The following is a 16202-nucleotide window of genomic DNA, read 5'->3' as shown; positions in this document are numbered from 1 at the left end:
AGTGCTGGCCTGTAACAAACCCAACACACTCAGCAGACCCCAGCTGACACCGGCTGCCACAGATCAGGAGTGCCATGGAGACATGCATGCAAATGCGGGTTCTGTGTGTGCATGTTGTGAGCATGTATGTTCACGTGTGTGTTTTATGTACGCCTGAGCCCTGTAGCCAAATGTGTGCCCTCCAATACCGCATGTACATGTTTGTGGAGTACAGCTCTGTGCAAATGTAATGGACGGGGCCATGCATGATCTGTGTGCAGTGTGAGTAGTGTCCATGCATGTATTTTTATTTTTTATTTTTTTATATATTTATTTATTTATTTTTGGCTGCGTTGGGTCCTCGGTGCTGCGCGCAGGCTTTCTCTAGTTGTGGCGAGCGGGGGCTACTCGTTGTGGTGCGCGGTCTTCTCATTGTGGTGGCTTCTCTTTGTTGCAGAGTACTGGCTCTAGGCGCACGGGCTTCAGTAGTTGTGGCATATGGGCTCAGTAGTTGTGGCTTGCAGGCTCTAGAGTGCAGACTCAGTTGTGGCACACAGGCTTAGTTGCTCTGCGGCATGTGGGATCTTCCCAGACCAGGACTCGAACCCGTGTCCCCTGCATTGGCAGGTGGATTCTTAACCACTGCGCCACCAGAGGAGTCCCATGCATGTATTTTTAAATGTCCATGTACGGGGGGTGGGGGGTGTCTGTGTGTGCATAATAAATGAGTATGCCTGTGCATGCATGTTTTAAATGTGTGTGCACAAGGGTTCTGTATGCATGTCCTGTGCCCTGTGTGTGTGCTACATGCAGGAGCACGCATGGACATTCTAGCGAAAAGGGGTTCCCAGACCTGGAGGGTGAAATCCCCTTGGGGAACGGTCACTCACTTCTGTGATTCTGGTTCCAGCCCAGCCTTGTTTCTGGTCTTTTGGCCCCTACTTTGTGCCCCAAGCCCTATGGGAGACCCTAGGGACCTAAGGAGCCAGAGCCCTCAACCCTGGCTGGGGGCCGGGCCCCAGAAGGCAGGCCCTTTTCTCAGGAGCCCCCAGGTGAGGAAGGCGCTCATACAAGTGTTCCCAGAGGGTGAGGTCCAGAGGGACCTGCAGGGAATGCTGGTTTGGCTGGGGCTCTGCCCAGACCTACTGCCGGGAGGGCTCGGTGAAGTTGCAGCGCCACCTGGTGGTTGAAGTGGGATCTGCTGGGACTGAGCCTGTGACCCTGGGGTCCCACTACAGCCTCAGACACCCTGGGGACGTCTTTGGGGGAAGGGCTGAGTCCTCCAGTGCTTAAGGAGGACTGGGAGGGGCAGAGAGGCAAAGCAGGGCCTTCTTTGGGTTAGAGGGAAGATGGTGGGACAGGGTCACCTCCTCCTGGAAGGATGTTCCCGGAAGCCCACAGATTCTGTTTAGGGGAAGAGTGCCCTTCACTGAGCCATTTCCTTAAGCTGGGGAGGGGAACAAAGGGTTGGAAAAGTCAGCCATTTTATCCCTTCCTCCTGCTCCATCTCTGCCTCTCTCCTTCCCTCTCCTCGGTTGGTCTTTTCCTATTTCTTTGTTCCTTCTCTCTTTCTCCCTCTCTGGCACTGAGGTACATTATTTCTACACCTCCCCTCCGACCCCACCCCTGCTCCCACCTCCACAGGAGCTCTGACTGTGTGGAAGGGCTGTGGCCCAGGTTTATCTGTCTGTCTTACACCTCAGGCTGCAGGGCCTGGCCGAGAGACTTTCAGGGGTCCCCTCTGGATTGACCGGGTTTGCATGGGACTTTCAGGGGTCCCCTCTGGATTGACCGGGTTTGCATAGGACTTTCAGGGGTCCCCCCTGGAAAGCTCGAGGAGCAGACTTCCCCGGGACCTCACTTCCCACACGTCCACTTCCTGGGCCGGGTGGGGTCCTGTCTGGCGCCTCCACCGTCCACTGGGACCCCTCCATGGCCTCTCTCTCCTGCTTGGATTTTCCAGATTTTGTGTGGGAGACAAATTCTTCCTGAAGAACAACATGATCTTGTGTCAGATGGACTATGAGGAGGGGCAACTCAATGGCACCTTTGAATCCCAGGTTCAGTAACGCCCGGCACCTGGCCTCCCGGCCCGTCTGTCCGTCCGCCCGCCTGCCCACCCGCCTGGCTGGCCAGCCACTCTCCTGCCGATTAGAACTCCTCTGTCCTCGATGGGAGGAATGGCCCTTCCTCCACCGCCGCCCGTCTGTGTGTGACCCCTCCTGGGGCCAGGCTGGGCCTGTACAGTCTGTCTTCTGTATATAAATGGGAACATTTATTTTATGAGAAATGTAATGCGATTTTATTACTGGCGTGGATTAAACTTATGAATGTTTCCGGGGAGGTTATTCTGCATTGATCACATGACTGACACAGACCTGGGGACCCTGCCCTTGGCTTGGGAGTAAAACAACACCCTCCTCTTGGTCCTTGGTGGGGAGGGGCCCTGGAGCAGGACACAGGGCTCTAGCGTATGCCGTTGCCGGCAGGGCGGCTCCAGGTGGGCTTTAGCAGGAACAAGCTGGGGGGGAGGAGACAACCCCAAGCACCCCGTCAGCCAGAAGAGGGGGCTAGGCTGTCCTCCCCCTCCCCTGGCAGAGCATATACCCTGGCCCCCAAGATGAAAACCTCCCTTTCCTAGGCTCCTGTGTTACATCCACCATTGAAACCCCCCCAGACTGCCCAGACAGGGACCCAGCTCTGGTCTACCTCCATGGTAGGACCCCAAATCCTGAGCTCCCTGCCGTGGGAGCACCATTCTTAAACCCCTCTTAACCTTCATGGGGACAGACAGCATTTGCTGTCTCTTCCTTACAGCCTGGTCCCAACCTGGGGCCTGCCTTTCTGCTCCCCTGGATGAGTGAGAACAATTCTGTTTCCCTGTAACTCAGCCCACGCAGGCGGGAGGGTTTCGTTCATTCAGTCGGCAAATCTGTCTGTCTCAGCCCTGACCTGCAAGTACCAGACACAAGGATGAATCATGGACTGGACACAGTCCGTGCCCTTGAGGAGAAGGGGGAAAGCCAGGAAAACAAACAGAGCACATCAAGGTGAGGATGAACACCATGGGGAGACCTGGGACAGGCTGGTTCCCTCTAGCAGACATGGGACCGTTTGTGACGACTGCAGAGTCAGACAGACAAGTCAACAGACACACAGTCAGACACATACGTGTACTGGCGAGCAGGAGAGATGGACACACAAGTAGACGGATGTGTAGGCAGAGATAGGTAGGGACAGACAGAAGGCCGGCAGGTACTCAGACTGGAAGACAGCCAGACATCCAGCGGCTGAGCTACGCTCACCCAGGGCAGCAGGGAATCCAGGGAATCTTGGTCATGGCTGAAGCCATAGTGCCGAGCACATAGCCTGGAACTGAAAAGGTGTCACTGAACAGTATTAAAAAGAGAGGCTCCTTGGGTCCAAAGCCTGAACAGAGAAGGCTATATGGACAGGCTCCCCTGACCATCAGGCCACTCACTCCTCCTTCCCCAGGGACGGTTTTTATCCTGGCCACAGACCAGAGCCCAGATGGAGTCAGCCGACAGCCTCAGCCTCTGCCTGCTCCTGGGCAGGGACCTGGCTGCCTGGGCGAAGCGGGGATGCACTGCCATCTCACGTCACCTGCCCCCGGGCCTGATCCTCCGCTTGAGTGAAGTGGGAGGATGGCTGAGCTCTTACGGGCGCTTGGAGGAGGCTACGTCTCCAAGATACGATTTTGTGGCCAGTGGCCCAGTCCGTGGGAAGGGATCTCTAGGGCCAAGGATCTTGGGGTAGGAGTTCTCTACTTTGGGGCTTCCACCTTCTCTGAAGGAGCTGCACCCGTGTATGTGAGAGAAAAGAGAGGCTGCAGTGGGTATATTTGAGTGAGTCTGGTGGGTATATTTGAGTGAGTCTGGTGAGGCCAGGGAGCTGTCGTCTGTGTGTGACCATGTGAGATTGTGAATGGGTTTGAGCACATGAGCTTGAGGCTGGAGTCTGTAATGAGGGACTTTTTTCTTGCTCAACATGAACATTATTTCCCTGGACTGTAGCAGAGCCCTCAATGCCAGACCCTCCCTGGGCCCTTATGTCTAGGATGGCTGTGCCCACCCCAAGGACCCAAGTCCTAACTTCGGAGTCTGCTGCAGATAAAGTTGTAACAAGTTAATTCCATGGTTATCGAGAGATAACGGAACCACTCGAATGCAGTTTCTGGGCAATTACAATTGTTTCCAACAGAGTTACCATATTGCAGCCATGAAATAACGTGTCATTTTGCAGTAATTATGTAATTAACTTGTCTCACACTCTAGGTTGCACAACAATTAATTCACTCACAGTGAGATCGACTCAAAGTCAGGCAGCCGGGCTTTGAAAGCCCCCAAAGCAGAGCTGGCCTTCTAAGATGACCCCAGCCCCACTCTGCTTGCCCCATACCTTGACGGGGTGCTTCCTCAGCCTAACGTGGCATGGAACATTCCAAGTTCAGCATCATGGCTCCACTTACTGCTGCCTCACCATCCTCATCCAGGAAATGGGGATGATCTGTTTCCTGGGACAGCCACAGGGCTGAGATCTACACTGTGAAGTGCTGTGCTTACATGAGCTGGGGTCACCATCCCGGATATCATGAGGTCCTGAGTAGGAAACCCTTTGCACAGGAAGACCCATAGCAGTCCACAGCTGCCCCCAGGAAGAGGCCACACAGGCGTTGCCTCGGCAGGTGTAGAACCAATGGTGGGGGGGAGGGGAGAGAGCCAGAGAGGAGACCAATCTCTGTCTGTAGCAGGGCAACCAAGCTGGGGCTGGAATGGCTACTGGGGGCTGGGAATTATGCACCTGGAGAGGATTTGCAACCCCCAGAGGAAACCCAGGAAAAGCCTGACCTCCCCCGCCTCCCCAGCCGCTGTGTATGAGAAACTTGTTTAAGTGTAGGGCATGAATGGTCCTGACCTGGTTCTCCTTGAGGCCGTAGCTCACCACAGATGATTGAAGTTGAGGAAGCCAGGGAGCACTAAACATGAACCATTAGAGGCTGTAGCAGCTCAAGCCTCAGCCTGGGGCTTGTGGGTAGTGGGGATGTGGAAAGCCTTGCACTAGCTATGCACAAATCCCCTCCATCCCCAGCCAGCCCCTGGGACCCCATCTCCCCACCTGCTTTCCTTAGTGCCCTGGTGTCAGAGATACGCTAACAAGGGGCCTGGGACCCATGGAACATGACACCTGCTTATGCCCCCACTCCTTGGTCTGAAGCTGGACCACATAGTCTGTGTTTGGAAAGAAGTTTGATTCTAACCTTGACACTGCTGCAGGGCCCATCATGGAATCTCATATGGGTTCTCTTCTCCTGGGCCTGGTCCCAGAAACCATGCCCCACATCATGAGACATGTAGGAGCCACAGGTGGAATCCACGTGAAATTCCTGCCTGGGAAATCTCATCTCTACGTGGAGATAACTGCTCTCTCCCTTAAAGCTGTCAGAGATAGTCGAGGCCAGACTAAATCTGGCACTGAGTGATCCCCAGCACCACCACCCATCTGCGGAGGCTGCCACCAGGTGAGGGTAGGTTAAGGAAAGATGCTTTGTAGCTGTGACTGTGCTTCACTCTTGGTGAAAACTCCAGTGAGAGAATTCTGTCAGTCTGCAAGTCAATATTTAGCTATATGTTACCTCCCAAACTATAATTAGCTAAAAATGAATGAATAAAGATGAGCTGATACGAAGGTAAGTTGGTCCAGAAAAATACTTGATCAAGACTGGTTTATCATGAGAAAATGATCAGATGAACCAAACACATACACGCACACACACAGACACGTGCACACACAGCTAAAATCCAGAGAAGAGTGCTGGTTCATCAGCACCTCATGAGCAAACCTCATCTCTGCTCCTGGCCCCTGGGGCAGACTCTCATACTGCTTTATCCCAGCAAAGGTAGCAACCTCCTACCTCCAGACACGAGGTTGAAAGGTGTCCAGATCTCTTCAGACTCTTCGTACCTCCAGAGTAGATTGTTCCTGAGCTCCCTCCTGTTGGGGCCATTTTCCATCACCCAGCAATAGCCCCTCCAACCAGTGGGTCTGCCCGCAACCTAGCGACACCTCTCTGTTTCTGCTGCCATGTTGAGCCGCAAGGCTCCAGTGAGATCACACTCACCAACTCTCCCCTCGGGGCTGGGTCCAGTGCTCACATAATAAGTTTCACATCAAACTTCTTTCCACCATGTGGTTTCTCCCTTTCACCACCTGCACCCCCTTCTTGGATCAGGGGACGTCCCTTGCTGGGGCTCCTTCTACCTGGGTTAGACCCTCATGACCCTCTCTAGGGGCTCAGGGCTGCACCTAGGAAGGGGAACGCCATTGCTGCTCCGGGCATTCATCAGGGGTGCAGGGCAGAGGCGAGAGGCACTTTACTATGAAACTGCTGTAGCAGGAAGAGGGAGAAGCTGGGCCAGGCCTCAGAAAGGAGGGAGAGAAATTAGCTTTTAAAACCTATTTCCAGTGGGGGGAAGAAGACCTGGATTCAAATATTCTGGACTCTACAAAATGGTTTTTATTCAGGGGCAGCATCTGTCTTTCTGAGAACTGATGGAAACCCTCTGTGCTGCTGGGTTCCCCAAAACACTGGTTTCTCCCTCTCTCCAGACCCCCTTAGGCTGCGCACCTACCCAAGGCTTCCAGTAGGTGCTGCCTAGACCCCGATTCTCTGAACTCACATGCTCGGAGCCCAAGACAAGCAGCCCAGTCCCAAGTCTATCCCACTGGCACCGGGTTTGGCAGAGATTATGGCCTTTGCAGGGAAAGCATGAGTCCCTCGGGGGCTCAGGTGCCCTTTGGCTGCCTGTGGCGCCCAGGTTGGGGGTCTGCATCCCCCCATTCCCCTGCCTTCTTTGCAGGCACAACCAGATTCCAGAGGAGACCTGGGCCAGGGGCTCTTCCTTCAGCTTGACTTACAGACTCACACCTCCTGGGTCTGCTCTGCAAGCAGTGGGAAGCCCTGTGGTGGCCAGAGTTCCCTATAGTTCTGGACGGCAGGTACACTGTTGTCTTCCAGAGTCTGAGGTGCAAAAGGGACTGAGGCAGTTCCCAGGCCACACCTCTCGTTGTACCTGGTCTGCTGCACTTGGGGACCACGGGGGCTCTCCCCACAGGGGGCCAAAGGCTTCCCCCAAATGACCCAGGCTCCCCTTCTCCCGCCTCCCTCCCCATCTGCCAGCACAGATCAGGGACCACTTACCTGAGACAGAGGAACACAGAGACAGGGAGAGGTGAGGGAGGGAATGAGAGAGGGGGCAGGGAGGGAGGAAAGGAGAGAGTGAGGAAAGGGAGGAGAAAGGGGACGTGGGAAAGATGAGACAGAGGGCAGGAGAGAAGGGAGAGAGAGTGGGCAAAGAGTCTGGGAAGAACCTTCTAACTGCAGGGAAGGCGTGGGGTGAGGGCGACCGTGGTGGTGGCAAAGGACAGTGTGGCATGGTGGTGGCATGTGGCTCAGGAGCCAGATTACGTGGGTTCTGATCATAGCTCCTGTGCTTGGCAGCTGTACAGCCTTGGGCAGCTTACTTAGCTCCCATCTTACAGATGAGGAGTTTTCTCATCCTTACAAGGGGCGTGTTGATGGTACCTACTTCTCAGGGCTGCCTTGAACATCAGCTGAGTCGTCCCACAGACAGCACATACTCACAACTGCGACTGGCTCGTGGTAAACACCAGAACGTGTAGTCACTGCTGGAACATTCACTCTACACAGCCAGGTAGGTCCACTTGTTCTGAGGCCTGGGACCCTCCCACAGGAGGCCTGGGCTCCCCACAGCAGCCTCTAACTGCACCCCACAGGCTGTTCCTGGGCATCGGTGTGTGCTTTCTGGAAAGGGCACTGCACCCTGGGACCAGTGTGGGACAAACTCAGTGGGCTTTCCTAAGTAAGAACACGCCTAACCCACTTGAGCCACTCTGTAACTCTATTAGGGAAGTGCTATTTTTATCACCCCCGTTGCTATGGGTGCTATTATTATCATCATCCCCATTTCGCCGTTGAAGAAACTGAGGCGCAAAGAGCCATTCTAGAAAGTAATAGAACCTCGATCTGAATTCAGATCTGGTCTGACTCCAGATTCCAGACAGGTAATTCTCGTGTGAAATGGACACCTAGAGGCAGCCCTGTGCAGTGGAAGGATCTAGGAGTGCACGGTAGCTTTTACCCATGACAGAGCCCCTGGACCCCCTGCCCCACCCCTGTTTCTCACTACAAACCATCCCCCAACTGAGAACTTGTTTCTTGGGTAAGGAGGGCCCTTGGGCACTTCTGTCCCTTATTGCACATCTTAACTGAGCCTGTCACTGGTCCTGGCCTATGCTGGGTGCTGAGTGGGATGAGCAATTCCAGATGATGGAGTCAGAGGCAGTGCAGGGTGGAGCAGTGGTGGGACTCCAGGCAGCTCATCCAGTGCCCGGGCTGGAGGTTTCTCAATCATCCAATCGCTGGGCTGGAGGTTTCTCAGTCATCCAATCCCTGAGCTGGAGGTTTCTCAGTCATCCAATCGCTGGGCTGGAGTTTTCTCAGTCATCCAGTCCCTGAGCTGGAGGTTTCTCAATCATCCAATCGCTGGGCTGGAGGTTTCTCAGTCACCCAATCCCTGAGCTGGAGGTTTCTCAGGGAGGCAGTCCCCAGTGCATCATCATTCATTCAGTCAGGGAACCAGCCTGCCAGCCAGTGAGCAGACATGAATCAAGTGTCTGCTACATGCCAGGCATGGTGCTGGGTGCAGAGGAATGGAAATGCCAGTGGAGAAGGCAGACAGGGTCCTTCTCTGTGTGTAGTTTACAGCCTAGTGGGGGAGACAGATGATAAACAAATAGATCAATAACGAGCTAAATATAGTTCTGAGTGGCTAGAGGGAGACCTACTTTAGACAGAGTGGGAAGGAATGACCTTTTCTGGCCCATTCTTATGGACCATCTTAATCAAAGGGCTCACTTTGGGGAAATTGAGGACCAGACAGGAAACAACGGCTAGGGCACACTGTAGCCAGCCTGGTCTGGAAGCCTGACCTCCTGGCCCTCAGCCTGGCCTGGGGCTCTGTCTCCTGCATCCTGAGACCTGCATTCCAGCCAAGGGTCCTACTTGGGCACACAGTGCATGGAGGAGAGAAAGCATCACTCAGCCCTGACGCCTGCTCGCTGCTTCTCTCCCTTTGTTTTCCAGGTTAACAAGAAATAGTTTTCCTGAAAATACCAAGAAACTGGGCTTGGGTTCTTGGCTGCCATCACAGGTCTCCCTGCCCCATAATACCACTAACTTGGGACATGTTGGCTGGATCCATGGCTTCTGGGGAATTCTAGCCTGCTTGTTCTGAACACCTGGAGTTACTGCCCTCCACAGAGGAGGCATCGAGAAAGTAGGTTTCTCTGCAGACTCTGCATGACCAGTTTTCCAGGGAAAAAGAAGATTTGCTGTAAAAGCAGGAATTGGCAATGCACAGAGGGCCACAGGACAATGGGACCAGCATGACCAATCGTCCTTTTCCTCTTCTCCAGACCTCACCCCCCTCAGCCTGGCTGGGCTGTTCTGAGGGGAGGAGGTCCAGGTTGAGGCTCAGCCTCAGGGTTCCTAATGGACTGTCCTGGCCCAGAGAGGGGCCAAGGGAGGTGGGTTTCTCTTAGCTGTGCATCACAGAGCTGAGGCTGGGGGCTCCTGCTGCTGCCAGCAATGCACCCCATCAGGTGCCCCCCGGAGGAAGGGTTGTTTTGTCTGGCTCCTGTGGACACCTCTCCTGCTTCATCCTGGCCTTTCATGCAGGGCCACGGATTTCCAGAATCCAGCTAACACTAGAGCCCCTTGCTTCTAGGCTGGGGACACCAGGCGACCATCCACCCCTACCCTCTCACGGTGAAGAACTGCGGGGGACTTGGCATAAAGTAGGGCTGGGGTGGACACTGGCTCCGTGAGGCTCAGGAGACCCTGGACCCCCTTCTCCAAGTTCCCACAGGCTGGCCGCCCCTTAGCCTGGGGCCCAGCTGGCCTGGCCTGGCCTTCACGCCCTCCCCTGCACCTGTCTTCTTGTTTAGGGCCTGTTTGGAAGCTAATCCCTGTGTTCATTAAGTGACCCCTCCTCCCGCCCCTCTGCTTTCATTAGAAACAAGAGAGCTAATTACTAACCGATCTGAGGCCCCACCACAGGCCATTTTAGAGCCGACGTGGCCCTTAAAATGGGATTTAAAAATCTCATTTCCCTGTAATGAAACGGGCCATCCTTCCCTCCCTGTTAAGGCTAATTGCTACCACTTCCCATCTGAAGGGGGGCCCCGCTCCTCGTCCTCCCACCCAGCCTCAGGCCGTGGCTTTTTCCAGAAGCCTCCAGGCTGTTGGGCAGGAAGCAGTGGAAGCATCATCAGAGGATCCTATCCCTCCAGGCAGATGCCCCAGTGAGTTCAGGAAGGCTGAGCTTGGAGGAGACCGGGCAGGATGGGCCCGAACAGGTAGGGTTGGATGAAGAGAGAGTGTTGAGGAGGAGGGGTAAAGGGAAAGCCAGTGCTGAATTGTGGCCATCGTCCCCTCTGGAGCTTCAAAATTTCCCTGCTTAAAGGCAAGGCTTGAACAGGCCCTGCAGAAGGGAGAACGGGATTAGGGCTGTGGCGCTCCCTGGAGCTCTCCATGGTCCTGAACTTTTTGAGGCCGAGCCCTTTGGTCCTCAATCAGCCGCAGAGTGGAAGGCGTGGTGGAAAGCACCTCCACGTATTGCGATGTGGGCTTCGCCTGGAAGACAGGAGCTCACCGCCTCCAGAAGCAGCTGGATTCTAAGGGAGGCCCCTGTTTAGGCCCCTCTAACTCCGGGAAATGATGCCGACAGTGCCCTTCGTTGTGACCTGTCTTCTTCCCCTCTGCCTCCTGTCTGGGACCTGCAAGGTGGAAAAACCAAACTAAAAAAGGGCAATCTTTTTTTTTTTTGGCCATGCCATGTGGCTTGCGGGATTAGTTCCCCGACCAGGGATTAAAAACGGGCCCCCTGCAGTGGAAGCGCAGAATCCTAACCACTGGACCGCCAGGGAATTCCCAAGGGGCAATCTTAATTTTGTCATATGTGTAAATTTGTTTCATTTCAAAAACACGACTTTCTTTTGCACTTTAGATATTATATTTATTTTAAATCATACAGGGGGATGCCCTAACATTGTTTCCTTAACTTAGGGCCTCTAACTTGGGCTCCCAACTCCCATCTGGCTCTGTTCCCCTGTGTTCACTGGGGGATTTGCTACATAATCCTAGAGGTCCCTCCCCTCCCACATTCTGGGAGCCCTTGAGTCCCCTGTCAAAGGACATGTGGTGGTACGCTGTTACTGCATGCTCTCTTCCCAGCCCCACCAGCAGTAGATGTCCACCAATGTGTAGCCCATAACCTGTTAAAGTGGGAATATAAGAAAAAAAGTGGCATGGCCTGTCCTGCTGGGGACCCCCAAGCCTCCACAGTGCAAGCCCTGCCTCAGGCCAAGCAGGGGTCAGACTCTACCTTCCACCACTGGCTTTGTCTCTTGTGACCCTCCCCACCAGCAGCACTTTGAAGAGTGAAGCATTGTATTCCTAACCCCCCATCCTCTACTCTACCAGTCCTGTACACCTTCAAGCTTCACCTTCTGATTTTGGCAGGAAAACAGGCAAGGATCAAAGCTCCACACAGAGGAAGGGGCACAGATCCCAGAGTCCCACAATACATGTAAATTCCGGGCTCCTGACCCCACCTGGGTGATGAGCAGATCCCCATTACACTTCTGGTTGCCTTTATTCCCTAAAGGAATGCTCACATTTCTACCTACCCCCACTGCTCATCAGTAGCCCCTTTGTCCAGCAAAATAATGCCCTTAGGCCTGAAGAGACTTTAGAGGCAGGATGTCAAGAGCCCCTTGTTCCCTGTGGACCGTCTACATTCCTGAGGTCACAGGCCTGTACCCTCTGGGAACTTATCCACCCAACAGCACAAATGACAACTCCCCAAAATGGAAATGTCTCTGCTTATTAAATCCATGTCCCCTCCATTGCTGTATTTGTCTCACAACCTCCCTGGGAGAGCACAGGTTCATATGCCCATTTTACAGGTGAGGAAATAAAAGACATTGTAATGTGGCCAAGTGGTGCAGAGGAGGGAATAGAAGTCAGCTCTTCTGTATCTTGGGACAGGACGCCCGCTCTGTGCTTCCTCAGGCATACATCATCAGTATAAGCCATCCACAGTGAGGATGAATGAATGAGTATCACGTTGTGAGAACTCTGAAGAGGAGGTGTGGTAAAAAAATATCTGAGAGGAGGTGGATACAGAGTTGCTTCTCACAGAAAGAACAGCTAGAAATATGAGGGAAGCCCTTACAGGTACAGGGGGAAGTTGACTGGTTGAGACCGAAGCCGGGACATGGGGAGGTAGAATGTGTTTGGAGATGACATGGGAGACAAGAAATTAAGAAGAGTTTAAGCCTTTATGTACAAGGCAATAGAGAGCTATAATAGGTTCCTGAGCAGGACACATGGCACACAGGGAAGTAGGCTAGAAGTAGAGAGCTACAGTTCACAGAGATACTGGATGGTCTCTGGCTTGGGGAACAAGGCACATGATTCGGGTCAGGGGGTGCCCTTTACTGCGGAGGACTCTGAGGTCTGATAGACCAGAAGTGTTCAACAGGTGGCAGAGTTCAGCACCATGGGGTGATATTTTTAAACGCTGCCTCTCCCGAGGGGTAATAATGCTAATTGCAAGCAGAGATGATCACTCTCTTGGCTAAAAATTGGGCATGACGTGGCCCAGGACAGAGCTCTGTGGCTGGTCACTAGGCATCTCCTATCAGGCTACCATTATTTGGTGCTCTTTGGGGGCAGTTCCTCAAAGAGCTGAGTAGTACCATGTCACACAATTTTCCATCACAGGCACGGATGAGGTTGTGAAAGAATTTATCTGAAGTACAGACATCGCAAATCATCCCTGATAGCTGTCTAGTGACACAGGCAGAAAAGAGTGAGGTTGGTTTAATTCCTCCATCCATCCTTCCCTCTTTCCATTCCTCTTTCCATCCACTTTTCAATCTATCCAATGCATGTTGAGCATCTAATATAGGATAAGGCAAGAGAGATACAAAAGAAATGGAGCAAAGTCCCTGCCCTCAGAAACTGTCACAGAAAAGAGGGGAGTCAGGAGCCAGCCAGTGAAAAAGTCATAACTCAGAGTTGTCAGTGTCATGATAGAGCTTCAGAAAGAAGGGAGAGAAGGTGACTAACTCAGCCTGGGAAACAGGAGAGTTTCTGAGGAAAGGACACTTGAACCATCAAACAAGGGAGGATGAGCACGGCAGGCAGTGGGTAAAGGCCCAGAAGTGGGAGAGAGTGGGCTTGGGTGGAGGGCGTCCGGGAGCTTGGTGTGCCTGCAACACAGAACACAGAGGCCCCAGGAGAGAGTGGCCAGGCTGCTTGCAGAGGCCCTCATGCCAGGCAGGGGAGATGGGCCTTTATCCTCGAAGCAACAGGGAAATGTCACAGCTTTGTAAATGGAACAAGGACATGATCAGATTTGTGCTCTATGAAAGATCACTCTGGGGTGATATAAAGGGTGAATCAGAGGGAGCAGACACCAGGGATGGGGACACCTGCAGTTTCAGTTGCCCAGGTGAGAAATGAGTTTTGCATAACTTGCTCCTCATGGGCCCCTGCTGGGATTTTTTATTTTTATACCCATTCAAAACCCATATACTAGAACCCTCCTGGGGATGCAGAGGTGAAATGCTCTACCTGCCATAGCCTCTCAGGTCTGCTTTTTCCCTTTTCAGAAAACCCAGCCTCCCGTATCTCCTCCCAAGGACTTTTACCCATGTTCTGCTCCTAGGGCTTCTGCAAGCACAGAGAATAAAATAGCCAAAGGAACGGTGTTCATATTGGGTAAACAATTTTTTATGAGTTGAGATGGACTGTGGCCATCTCCTCAGTAGAACCCCCCATTACCAGGGAAGACATTTGGGGCTTACAGAGAAAGGAATTGAGAATGGTGCCAATATCTCAAGTGACTCAGGGGGGAGCATTTTCTGTGAATGGAGGAACCTGTGAAAGCAGGATCAGAAATGAGTCAAACACTTCCTTAGTACAATAATTCCAGGTCGTAATTATTGGAGAGAAATAAAAATCAGGTTATTAGGAGGAATATGCATTCCTCTGGTGAGAATCAGCTTTGTTGCAGTGGTGAATTTCTCTTAGGTAAATCCAGGAAGAAGCAGTGTATGTCGGTTGAGAGACTGAAGTGGAGCCAAAGCTTGAACATCTTTTTCTCTCCCACAGGAACAAGGGAGCAGCTCCCTGAGACACCCTATATGGTGGACATTTGGTTGACTCCCAATCTCCGTCCCACAGGTGATCAGTCTAAATCAAAAGAGTACACCTGGCCCCTATTATTGGCCCAGAGTGAGTAGGTATACAAGTTGTCTTGAGGAAGCTCTGTTTGCCACTGGAAGCATCTTATGACCGCAAAGGAAACCAGCCTTAGAATGAAGCTGACACTCAGGAAGGCAGAATGGAGGAATGGAAACCCCTATGTCCTTGATGGCTTCATTAAGCTGCTGGAAGTACATACTTGGGGCACGCTCTATTTCTGGTGTCTTTATTCTTTTTGGCTCCTTTTCAAAACAATGAATCTGAACCTTGGAGGATAGGAGGTGTTGGGAGGAGTGGGACCCCTTGCTAAGAACTTATTGCCAGCTAGGCTGCATTAACACAATATAGTGTCTAAAATGTGGAAGGTGATGGGTTCACTCTGCTCTCTCCTGGCCAGACCACCTCTGTGCTTTGGACATCAGAAAGGAGGTCCAGGACAGCAGGGAGAAGGGAGACCTTGCTAGATGACGAGCATTGGCAGCAACTGAGCTTGTTTTTTTGTTTGTTTGTTTGTTTTGTTTTTGTGGGGGGGGGTTGTTTGTTTGTTTTGCCGCACCAAGTGGCTTGCAGGATCTCAGTTCCCCGACCAGGTATCGAACCTGAGCCCCTGCAGTGGAAGCACGGAGTCCTAACCACTGGACCGCCAGGGAATTCCCAGCAACTGAGCTTGTTAACCACAGAAGAACAGCCTCCAGGCCATGGTGTTCCTGTCTGGAGAGTAGAGTTGTCAGAAGTGGTGTCTGGCAAAGTGGAGTTTGGTGTCTGGTGCTGTTACTTTCATCAGTGACCTTGCCTAGGTTACGTCACATGTCTGTGCCTCAAAATCTCACTTACCTCACAGGGATATTAGGAAGACTAAATGAGGTGGTGCATGATAGGTCCCTAGTACTGTGTGTGGCACATAGTAGTTCCTCAATTAACGTTAGATACGATTATGATTATTGCTGTTATTAGCTGTATGGTTGTCATGGGGACAGGGAGATTCGGGGTGGGGTGTTAGAGGGAGAAGCATGCAGACTCCATACAAGGATGACTCTTGTTATTAAAGCTTCCCTTCCCTGGAGGTCTTCAAGCAGAGACTGAATGACCCCTCTCCCCAACTCTAAGAGCCACCTCCAGTTCTTAGTCAGACTTTTGGGGTCCCTTCCACAACTTTTGCACTTGGTGGGGATGTCCATGACATCTGTCAGGCTGTCTGCTGGGACTTTATTCCAGCCCAGAGGAAAGGAAATGGGCAGATGGCATGATCCCAGCCAGTGTCTGCACAGGGGGATGCAAGACCTTCTTCCTGACTCATCTCTCTGCTCAGAAAGCCCTCAGAATTCCTCTTTCTGAACACAAGCAGCAGGATAGGGACAGGGACGAGGGCAGGAAGAGGTGGCTTAATAAAAAATCCCAATAAAACTCTGCAGCCCCTGGTGGCCAGGGGCAGGTCCTGGGTATAAGCCTTCCTTAGACCCACCCACCGGGGGGCCCTGACTAATATTCCTGGAGCCTCTGTCTGCCCCCGGCTTCATTAATGATTCTGAAGGGGGCTGAGATGTCCAGCGGGGCTCCCCAGTGCTACCTGACGATATTGCTGAACCCTCCACGTAAGCCCCACTCCAGCACACATGCCCCGCCCCCCATTCCAGACCCTCTGCTGAGGAATGGGTTTGATTCAATCAGCCACATGCCTGTGGGACCGCCTGGGTCAACTTATGGGCAGATGCCGGCTCCAGGGAGTCAGACAGCCCTGGCGTGGAATTTGGAGCAGGCTTATTAAAGAACAGCAGAGAGATGCTGGGATGGGGTTCTGTTCCCTCAGAGCAACCAGACCCAGGTAGGCTCCGGCTAGGGAAGGGCT

The 16202-nt window shown here is 52.9% G+C and overlaps 1 protein-coding gene across 4 annotated transcripts in view; it reads left to right on the top strand.

The window, feature by feature from the left end:
- LMO1 (LIM domain only 1) overlaps positions 1–14570 on the top strand; it is a 52870-nt gene extending 38300 nt beyond the window's left edge. For 3 of the 4 annotated variants that reach the window (XM_082477714.1, XM_082477713.1, XM_082477712.1), the window contains one exon: positions 1943–2320. In XM_082477714.1, the coding sequence (XP_082333840.1) occupies positions 1943–2048 (106 nt within the window). In that variant the 3' untranslated portion in view covers positions 2049–2320. Of the gene's footprint in view, positions 1–1942; positions 2321–14263 lie in introns of those variants that run through there. The other variant, XM_082477715.1, reaches the window with a different exon arrangement.
- Positions 14571–16202: the final 1632 nt, after the last annotated feature.

Source organism: Balaenoptera physalus, assembly GCF_965194825.1.
Source record: "Balaenoptera physalus genome assembly, chromosome: 10".
Taxonomy (NCBI): domain Eukaryota; kingdom Metazoa; phylum Chordata; class Mammalia; order Artiodactyla; family Balaenopteridae; genus Balaenoptera; species Balaenoptera physalus.
Note: the sequence above shows the minus strand (reverse complement) of the source record. Positions and strands in the feature narration are given on the sequence as shown.